The 11233-nt window shown below is 37.9% G+C and overlaps 1 protein-coding gene across 2 annotated transcripts in view; it reads right to left on the reverse strand.

The window, feature by feature from the left end:
* PCNX4 (pecanex 4) overlaps positions 1 to 10893 on the reverse strand; it is a 71485-nt gene extending 60592 nt beyond the window's left edge. The window contains exons 1-2 of one of the 2 annotated variants that reach the window (XM_036919251.2): positions 10429 to 10891; positions 4 to 748 (exon numbers count right to left, since the gene is read on the reverse strand). In XM_036919251.2, coding sequence (XP_036775146.2) covers positions 4 to 692 — 689 coding nt within the window. In that variant the 5' untranslated portion in view covers positions 693 to 748; positions 10429 to 10891. Of the gene's footprint in view, positions 1 to 3; positions 749 to 10428 lie in introns of both variants that reach the window. The other variant, XM_057488406.1, reaches the window with a different exon arrangement.
* Between the last annotated feature and the right edge of the window lie 340 nt (positions 10894 to 11233).

Genomic DNA, 11233 nt, shown 5'->3' on the forward strand with positions numbered 1-11233 from the left:
TACCTGTGTGCAAGATCTATAGAAACAAAGAAAAAAATATACAGAGGTCTCATAAGAGGAGTGATTTCATAAGTATCCTGGGTTTGGAAAGTTGCAGTCTCTGTAGCTGTGTTTACAATTAATGAATATTCTCCTGTACATAATGTCATCCATCCAAAGATAAACAGTAGAACAGTGCCTCCTGCACTGCCATACAGCAAGGTTATTCTATATGGGAGCAGATACCATGTTCCAAGGCCACACACTAACCCTGCAAGAATAGAATGAAAAATTGTATTGGCTATATATTTTTTGCCAGGAATTAGAAATCTGATAGTCTCGGCACCAGCACAACTTGTAAATTCATGCTCGTCTTCCTCTGCTAAGATATCTGTGGTTAGCATTCTTTCTACTGTCACCGATTTGTTTCTGGCATATACACTTGTGAACTGAATGACCAATGCAGTGAAAAGCATTAGTCCCCCTGAAAGTGCTGCTGCGTAATAGTCTTCCAGGATGCCTAACTGGTAAAAAAGTGTTCCTGTGCCACCCAAAACCCATGGCATCAGAAAAAGGATAATCTGATTAATGTATATATAAGGAGGGGCACAATAGCCTAATTTGAGTCGAGGGCCTCCAAGAAGAGTTTGTGGGAAGCGCTTCAGAAAGAAGTCCTGTTTGTAATCATTCAGCAGAGGCACATCTGGACTCATCCTTCTTGCTCAGGGTTACTCTGAAAGTTACATCCTTTTCTGTAATACAGCAGTTTCTAGGAAAAAGAAAAAAGTCAGTTTTTGAAAAAATGTCATACTTAAAATATGGTAAGAGAAACTCACATTTCTATTTTATCTCCTTAGCTCCTTCAAGGGCAGGATTTATAGCTTTACTTCTCTAGCCCTTCCCCACTGTCTGACACACACTTGGCCCTAAGCACTTGCTAGGTTATTTTTCACTTGAAAGAAAATCATATTCATTATTAGTTTATTTGGAACTTAATATATGAAATGAGATCTTAAAGTAACTCACATTTTTAGATTCTGAGGTCAAAGGAAAGTTTAAAAAGCCAGTACTCTCTCAACTCAGATCTGTCGATGGTTTAATCATTCCTTTGTGAACTTTTGTTGTTTATTTTTAAACATTTTCTCTATTACAAGGGTCAGCAAGTTTTTCTGTAAAGGGCTAATAAATATTTTAGGCTTTGTGGACAATATGATCTCTGTTACAATGACTAAACTTTGCTGTTGTAGCAAAAAAGCAGCCATAAATGACACATAAATAAATGGGTATGAGTGGCTGTGTTCCATTATTTACCCAGACAAGCTTTGGGCCAGATTTGTCCTGTGGGTCAGTTTGCCAACCCTGCTCTATAAAAGGATATTCTATCTAATTCCCTTGAATTTAAATGGAAATAGAAGGGGAATATGGAAATAGAAATACTAACTGTTGGACACATCAATGAGCAATTACAGTAATCTTAGGATTTTTCCGGTAATTTAAAAGTTGAACTCTGCTAAAATAGTAGCATTTTGATTGGCAGCTCAACATGCATTAGGGCAAACAATCAACTGGATATCAAAAGACTCCAGGTCTCAGAGTAAATGCTAATTATTAGCTACATTACCACAGACAAACTACTTCATGAATCAATTTTTAGTGTCTTTCTTGTCAGTTTCCAGAAACCCACCAGAACTATTAAAGCAAAAAACAGTAATAGCATCTGTATATGTGTTAGTCTAGATTATTTTCATTTAAGGGCCACAAAAATTTAAGCATGATATAACATGGATTCTCTTCAAGTTTTCCTCTTCCTAGGATATATTCAGCAGCTATTCTGAAAAACAGTTACCTGATGCAGATCAGCTAAAGAAGTATTACCTCAGGGATATGTTGGGCTACAAAAAAATGAACTTTAAAGCCATCTTCCCAAAGACACGTGGATAGACCAACTTAATAAAACAGCTGGGAAATAAATCCACACATACATGGTCAAATATTTGACAAGGGAACCAAGGTGATTCACTGGGGAAAGGACAATCTTTGCAACAAATAGTGCTGGGAAAACTGGGTACCACATACCAAAGAATCAAGATAGACCCTGGCCTAATACCATACACAGAAATCAACTCAAAATGGATCAAGGATCTAAGTGTCAGACCTAAAGCAGTAGAACTCTTAGAAGACATTGGATTCGACAATGACTTCCTAGATACAACACCAAAGGTATAGGTAACAAAAGAAAAAAGTCGGACATCGTGAAAACTTTGAAATTGTGTATATCAAAAGTTACTATCAACAGAGTGAAAATGCAACCCACAGAATGGGAGGAGATACTTGCAAATCATATATCTGATAAGGGACAGATTATCAGAAAAGACAGAACTTCTAAAACTCAACAACAAAAAACCAACCCAATCACAAATTGACAAAAGACTTAAATAGACATTTCTCCAAAAAAGATACACAAATGGAAATAGACACATGAAAAGATGGTCCACATAACTAATCTTTAAGGGAATGCAACTCAAAACTATAACCACACCACCTCACACCAATTAGGATGACTACTACACAACAAAACAAAACAGAAAGCAAGTGTTGGCTGTAATGTGGAACAACTGGAACCCTTGTGGTGGGAATATAAAATAGTATAACCATTGTGGAAAACACTATGATAGTTACTCAAAAAATTGAAAATCAATTACCATATGATCTAGGATTTTCTCTTCTGGATATATACCCCAAAGAATGAAAGAAGGTTCTCAAAGAGATATTTATATACTCATTTTCATAGTAGCATTATTCACAATAACTAAAAGATGGAACTCAAGTGTCCATCAAGTAGAATAAGCTTGGACTCAGTAACAGAATTATGACCTCACAGCACCTCTTGTTACACTGTTAGGAAGTTCTTAAAACTATAAACACCACCACTTTGTATCTTACAGCCATTGGTCTTAATTGTACACAGAACAAGTCACAGCTCTTACTCATATGACAGCCCTACAAAAACTCACAAAATACCAGAACTGCAGGGCCAAATGAAACCTTAGTCACTGATGGTTTCAAAATAAAGACTGCCTCCTACCTCTCTGAGTGAGCTCATGACCTATACTGACGTCAGGCTCACCATACTCTATTTTCATATGATTATTCTGTAGTGGCCACAGAGTAAACAAGGGCACATTCCTGTGAGAGGGGTTAAATATTCTGATTTCAATTATCTAGGGAAGATACAATCAGACAGGTAAAAGAACTTGGATGGATGGCCGGGGCTTTTTGAAATCCAGATGTGTCTGAAATTTCCCCAGGAGGACAGGTAAATACTGGCTCTTCCTGCTCCACTGACACAATCCAGGAATAAGGTAAAGATGGCTCACTAAGTAAGGAAGCCAGGTACAGTAATCAAAACAGTATGTACTGACACAAGAAGACCTATAGATCTGTGGAACAGAATAAAGAGCCCAGATATAAGGTCACTTAATAAACAATAAAGGAGCCACTGATACATAATGGGGAAAAGACAGTCTCTTCAATAACTGGTATTGGCAAAACTGGACAGCTACATGCAAGAGAATGAAACTGGATTACCATCTAACTCCATACACAAAAGTAAACTCGAAATGGATCAAAGACCTAAATGTAAGACATGAAACCATAAAACTCTTAGAAGAAAACACAGGCAAAAATCTCTTGAACATAAGCATGAACAATTTTTTCCTGGACACTTATCCTCAGGCAAGGGAAACAAAAGCAAAAATAAAGAAGTGACTACATCAAACTAAAAAGCTTCTATACAGCAAAGGATACCATCAGCAGCTGTATGATTTCACTTATTTGTGGAATCTAAAAACAAAATGAACAAAATAGCAGTAGACTGAGAAGTGACTGGTGATTACCATGGGGGAGGAGTTGGGAGGGTAAGGGGAATAAAAAGGCACAGAAAGTCTCAGTCATAATATAACCTGGTCATAGGGATGGTAGTACAGCACGGAGAATACAGCCAATGATTCCATAACTTCTATTTTGACAGATAGTAACTCACTAGTGGGGGTGAGGATTTAATAACATGGGTAAGTTGAAACACTGTATTATATACTTGAAACCAATATAAAATTATATATCAACAATACTTCAATAAAAAAAAAGAAAGAAAGAAAGAAAGCCAGGGTGGGGAGAGGGGAAAGCCAGAAACTGAAGATACTTTATAAAAATCAGATTATCTAGCTGCATATTACTACTCATATTCATTTACCTTTAAAAGTTTAGTACTGAGTCTTTTGTAAAGTTTAGTTGAAATGTCCCCACCAATTCAATGGAATACTCTGATTATAGCCCAAGCAGTGGAATAGTCTAAAGATCTATTGTTGATGTGGAAATGTGGAAAGATGACCATGATATGATGAAAAGTAAAATAAAGACACTGATGACCCCATCTGTATTAAAAAAAAAAAAAGGAGTACCAATACATGTGTGTATATATGGTATACAGTTTGTGTAAAGTTTCAGGGCATCACACTAGGCTGTTTTCTGTGTGTGTGTGTCTACGTATTTTACATATAATATTTTGACACCTCTTCAAATTATCAAACATCTTCTAGAACTCTTGACCCCATGCCCCACAAACACATTTCTAGGTGCCTCTGTTCTTGTTCTCTCCTTTGTTGAAGATGGCCTCTTCTCTCTTCCCTAATTATAATCTTTGTCAACTTTCGAGATTCAGTCTAATCCTTTCTGACAATTTCCCACAGCACTTGGGCCAAACTGTGCCTCCCTTCTCTCCGTGTATCAGAAACATTACATGTTCATACTATTCATCTTGTAACATGTATCAACATAGGGCACTTCTTCATGTGTCATTATCTATATATTTTCTCTACTAAGTTGTTTGTGAGCTGGGCCCAATCTTTAGATACTTTTGACTCTCCATAATCAGCAGAATACCGTGGCATGGAAAGGCATGTAATACATTAATGCTCTGGCCTCAATGATTAAAATCAGAAAACATTAAATATTATTGTTTAAAAAGGAAATTTTGAAAACTACTTCTAGCATAGCCTGTGCTACTCAAAACAGGAAACCTATAAATTCTTTATTCCCAGTTTTTAAATATTTGGGAAGTATCTTCATTTATTTTTATTATGGAACAAACAATGGCATCTACTGTTAGTATTACTGGCTCAGAGAAGATTCTGTCTAGAGCAGTATATCCCAAAGCAATACAGGAGCCAATGGGCTGAGGGACAAACACCGCTGGTTTTCTCCCATGGAGAAGGAAACAGCCAGAGAACTTTAGCATGTCAGCAGTCTAGTTTTAATTTGCTCTGTCTCCTTCACTATCAGGATTTTCCAATAGGAATTTCCTTCATTATCAGGAAGGAGGAGCTTGTTCATGGTAGGAGAGAAAAGCAGATAAAGAACACAAGGCACAAAAAGCCAAATAAAGCAGGAGCAGTCAGTAATGAGGTGAGACAAGATCAAGCATGGAGAGAATATAAATTCCCTCAAGAAGCCTTGGAAAGCATGGGGAAGGACACTGAAATGGAGATTTATTTTAATGGGATAGTAAAAGAAATGCTGAAGGATTTGGGATTTGTTCCAGTGTTTCTTGAAAAGGGGTCTATGGTCAAAGATATTGGAGAAATGACACCCTAGACTATCATTTTGAAGACTCACAATGGGTATCAGCAAACTAAAGACTTTGAGACATCTTTGAAGTTAAAAAAAAGTAACCACGCAAATCTGCTTAAAATGTATCGAGTTTCTTAAACTTATTTGACCACAGACCTCATTTTTTCCACAGTATCCAGTAACAGATCACTTGTGTAGTGTTTTATGTAAACTACTTTGAGAAATAGATTGACCTAGGCTTTAATCAGAACCTTAAAGATTTAGCTAAGTCAAGGAGAATTAAAAAGACATACCAGTCAAGGAAGAATGTCCTGAACAAAGGTACAGAAGGAAAAAACTATGAGGGAAAATTCACAGGTAGCAAGTACTATATCACATTGCTAAAAAACTGACTTCAAGTGTATTTTTCCTACTATCTTAAAGATAAAACAGGAGTACATGACAAATACTGGATATTCATTAAGGCAAAAATTATGATAAATTGGTACTGTTTGACTTTTATTTTAATTACAGATCCTGGAATATTTAAAAAATATTTTCTTTGTTAGAAGCAACAGTCACATGTACATGGAGAAATCTTCTAAATCTTCATCTGTATTACTAGCATGGAAAATAAAATCACAACAATTAAAACTTACTCCCTGAATGTGAGAGAAGTTGACATAAATTCTGAAAGAGTGTCAACTCCCGGCTGGATTGATGTATCCATATGGCAGCTACCTCCAACATGTTAACAATGAAAAATGGCTCAAGGCTTATCGGGGAAAAAAAAGGCTGTGAAAAGAGAGGTTAAGGGATAAAGATGGCATCACAATACTGATTTAGGCTATATGCTTTCTTCATATGCTACTCCAGAAGTGGGCCAACAAAATAGCCAGAGAAATGCTGCTTTATTTGGAATTTGAATCATGTTTCTTATGAATTATCTAGAAGGGTAGGAAATATAGATCAATTTGGCTATGTACTAGAAGGGAATTCTTAGTTATGAAAACTTTAATTTAGCAAGCATGTAAAACACCAGCCTGAAAAATCCCTTAAAACAAAGGGACAGCAAAATGTGGCAGTTTTGGGGAATTATACAAAATGAATGGTTCTCTAAGTTTGGCAAATAGAATTCCCAAAAATAGAAGTTTTAGCAATTGTCTAATTTTTGTTCAGTGAAGGTTTCTTTAAAAAATCACATTATTTTTACTGATTGGTTGATTTCATCCATTGACTACACACATTTTTCCCGTGTTCTATTAGACTCAAATTTTTTAATGGTAAGAACATTTAGCATGAGATCTACCTTCTTAACAAATTTTTAAGTATTTCTTCATATTGTTAACTAGCCACACAAAGTTGAACAATAGACCTCCAGATCTTATTCATCCTATATAACCAAAACTTTAGACTTGCTGAATAGCAACTTTCTATTTCTTCCTCTCTCAAGCCCCAGCAACCATCAGTCTACTCTCTGTTTCTGGGAGTTCGACAATTTTAGATATCTTATATAAGTGGAATCATGCAGTATTTGTCCTTCTGTGATTGGCTTATTTCATTTACTATAATGACTTCAAGGCTCATCCATGTTACCACATATAGCAGTATTTCCTTCCTTTTAGGGCTGAATAATAATTCCATTGCATGTATATATCACATTTTCTTTATCCATTCATCTGCTGATAGATACTTGGTTTGTTTATACTTTTGGGCTATTATGAATAATGCTGCAATGAACTTGAGAGGGCAAGTCTCTCTTCAAGATTCTGATTTCAATTCTTTGGGATAAATACCAGAAGTGGAATTGCTGGATGATATGGTAACTCTATTTTTAATCTTCTGAGAGCTTTCCATACTGTTTTTCCATAGAGGAGCACCATTTTGCATCCCCATCAATAGTGTGTAAGGGTTCCAGTTTCTCCACATTCCTGCCAACACTTTCATTTAAAAAAAAAATCAGAGCCAACCTAAAAAAGCTACACATATTTATTGAGTACCTCTGCACTCTGCCTCCTATATTTTTGTTATACTTTCAGGAAACTTACTATCTTCTAGTATGTTTGTGAAATTTTATTAAATCTTTGCTCTCATGTTACTAATTTCTAAGAGAACTTCTTTAATTCCTGGATGCTCCTTTTTATAGAATCCTATTATTTCATGCATATGGTCTACCTCTTTGAGCATATTCATTACATGTATGTATATGTGCTTGTGTGTGTGTGCATAGATACATGTCACTTTAAAAGAGACTCATATCTAGAATATACAGTTGACCCTTGAATAACATGGGTTTGAACAATATAAGTCTACTTTTACTTGGATTTTTTCAATAAATATACTGGAAAACTTTTTGGAGATCTGCAGCATTTTGAAATAACTCGCCGACAAACCAAATAGTCTAGAAATATCAAAAACATTTAAGAAAAAGTTAGGTATGCCCAATACTATATTATATGACCTCACCAAAATGACAATGGGAGACCAACAGAGGGAGTACTCACCCCCTACTCCTCCTCAATTGCAGTCCCCACCCCTCCTGAAAGAGGGAGGGACACTTTTCAAGTGTATACTATTTTAACTACTTTACTGCCTAGCAGGAGGAAGGTTTCCACCTCCTGGCAAGAGCTCAGCCAATGACAGGCTGTCATACCTCAACGAATAAGAAGCCACCATACTTGGAACTCCCAGTGCACTTAATGGTCTTTTTGCTTAGAACAGCCCTCCCAATTCTGCACTTCCTATAGACTTGCCTATGGTCTTGCTGGAGCTTGCTTGTCTTGAATTGCAATTCTCTGCTTTTTATTCCCAAACAAATCCAATTTTTTTCTGGTAAAATATTTTATTTTCAGGACTAACAAGGTAGTAACAGATGATTCATCTTGTAAATAGACAATGTAAACTTATGGTATTGATAAATACAGTACTGTAAATATATTTTCCTTGTAATTTTAATATTTTTTTCTTAGGCTTACTTTATTGTAAGAAGACATATTGATAATACATCTATCATACAAAATAGGTGTTAGTCAACTGTTATGTTATTAGTAAGGCTTTCAGTCAACAGTAGGCTATTCTGTGGGGGAGTCAAAAGTTATACACAAATTTTCAACTGTGTGGGGTTGGTGCCCCAGCTCTTGAATTATTCAAGAGTCAACTGTATTAAGAACTCCTATAACTCCATAATGAAAAAACAAATCACTCAATTTTAAAAAATGGTCAATTTAAAAATCTGAAAAGACATTTCACTACAGACAATACACCAATGCCTGATAAGTACAAGACAAAGCTCAATACATCACTACTTATTAGAGAAACTCAAACCAATACCACAATGAGAGATTACTTCAAATTTACTCAACTAGCAATCAAAGAGAGAGATAATAACAAGTATTGGTGATGTGGAAAAATTAGAACCCTCAAATTAGAATGGAAAATGGTGCAGCTGCTTTGGAAAACAGCCTGGCATTTCCTCAAAAGGCTAAACATAGCATTATTATATGATCTATCAATTTCATTCCTAGAGATTTACCTAAGAGAAATGAAAACATAAGTCTACACAAAACTTTGTACATGAACATTCATAGCAGCAATATTGTTAATAGCTGAACAATGGAAACAACCCAAATATCCATCAATGATTGAAATAAAATGTAGTACATTCATATAACGGAATGTTACTAGGCTATGAACATGAATGAAGAAGTACTGATACATGCCACAACATGGATGAATCTTGGAAACAGCATGCTTATCTTAAAAGGCTACACTAGGATTCCACTTATATAAAATGTTCAGAATACACAAATCTATACAGACTGGTATTTGCCTAGGGCTGGTGGGGGCAGTGAAAAGGTGAGGAGGGAGTGATTGCTAAAGGGTACAGGGCTTCTTTTTGGGGTGACGAAAGAGTTCTAAAACTGATTGTAGTAATGGTTGCACCATTGTGTGAGTATACTAAAAAGCACGGAATTGTACACTTTTAATGGATAAATGGTATGGAATGTGAATTATATCTCAATAAAGTTCTTTCAAAAGAAAAAGAAACAGAAAATGTCTCCAATCTAGTATTTTCTGTGGCAGTTAACAACAGCCAGCTTTTTAAGTGGGCAATTTAAGAGTAGATGACAGGTGCCCAAACAGTTAAATTACTAGAATGGTAAAATCTGGACTTGGAGTCTGGCTCTGGAGTTATGGTAATGGTTTTGAGATTTGGTGTGGGTGGTAGTGAATAATAGAAAGGAAGGTCTTTGCCCTAGGAGTAATTTAATGAAGAGAAAAAACACCTTTTATACAGCCGAATAAGAGAGAAATGATTGGTAAAGAGCAGATAACCCATGCAGAGCCCTGAAAAATAACTTTTGATGGAGTAGACTCATTGAAGAAAAGGCTGGTCCTTAACATAGAGTTGTGGAGAGGGAGCAGATCACTGAAGAAAATTATTCACGTGCAAGAGGCCATGAATTGGATCATTTTGGGGCAAAAGCGGTTTAGTTAGAAATAAGGAGATAAAGAGTGGAGTAGTACGTAAGGGACATAAAATTTGCAAACTTTACTAGGGTAACAAGGCCACCCCTAAATCAAGGCTCTAAGTGCCGTTTTCCATTTAGCAAGTGTTTCTTAGAAACAAAATGCTGTACCTACCAGGCTAAAGTAGCCTTTCGAAAGAAAGTTAATATCATACTGGATTGATACCTCTAGTATCAATTAAATTTAAAGATTTTATAACGAAGAGCGAGAAACCTGTGGCAATTAAAAAGGCCAGAACAACGTGGCTCTGCATAGACTTGGAAATTAAGGCGACCAACAAGTCACCAGGTGGGTGTCGGGGACTGAACGTACCTCGAGTCACCCGAGAGAAGAGGCGACGTGAAGGCATCCCGGGGACCGCATTTTTGCAGGTAAACCCCGGTTAGGCGTTCCCGCTCGGACTCTGCCTGCGGCGCGAACCCGAAGACCGAGAGGCTGTGGCTGCCGGGCAACCAGCTCACCGCTGCAGCGCCGGAGTCCGCCGGGCGTTTCCATGGCTAACGGCAACTCCCGCGGGCACCGGGCGGCGCGGAACCCAGATCGCGCAGGCCGCCCCGCCCCCCGGCCTGAACGTGCACCCGCGCGGTGCTCCCCTACCCGCCGGCCGGGCGGGGCGGAGCCGGGCAAGAGGCGCGCGTCGTCCGCGCCAGACCTGGGCCGGGCTCTCCCGGCCAGGACTGCGGGAGTCGTTCTGCCTCTGGCCTCAACTTGGGCCTAGACGGGGCCGCAGCGCCTAGGGATTCACAACGCTACCCCTGAACTTTCACCCGGGCCGTGCCCTGACGCATGAGCGTCGTTGCCATGGTAACTTGTTCCCCGCAGGGCGCGCTTTCAGGAGGAGAGCGGCCGCCATTTAGCAAGTGTCGGCTCTGCAGGGGTCTGGCCGCCAACTGGAGCGCAGCGCGACTCCAACGGTTCGGGGTCCCGTGACCTCCGTAAACCACAACCGCACTGTGGCCGTCACCGTTCAAACACACCGACTGTAATAAATATTTTTAGATGATACTTCATATATCCTATTTGGCTTGGAAGATTTAGAGCTGCATATACATGCTCACTCTGCCCCCTTTATTACATTTTTTTCCCCATGAGTAGGCTTGTGTTTGCCTTTTTAAAT

Source organism: Manis pentadactyla, chromosome 11 (assembly GCF_030020395.1).
Source record: "Manis pentadactyla isolate mManPen7 chromosome 11, mManPen7.hap1, whole genome shotgun sequence".
Taxonomy (NCBI): Eukaryota; Metazoa; Chordata; class Mammalia; order Pholidota; family Manidae; genus Manis; species Manis pentadactyla.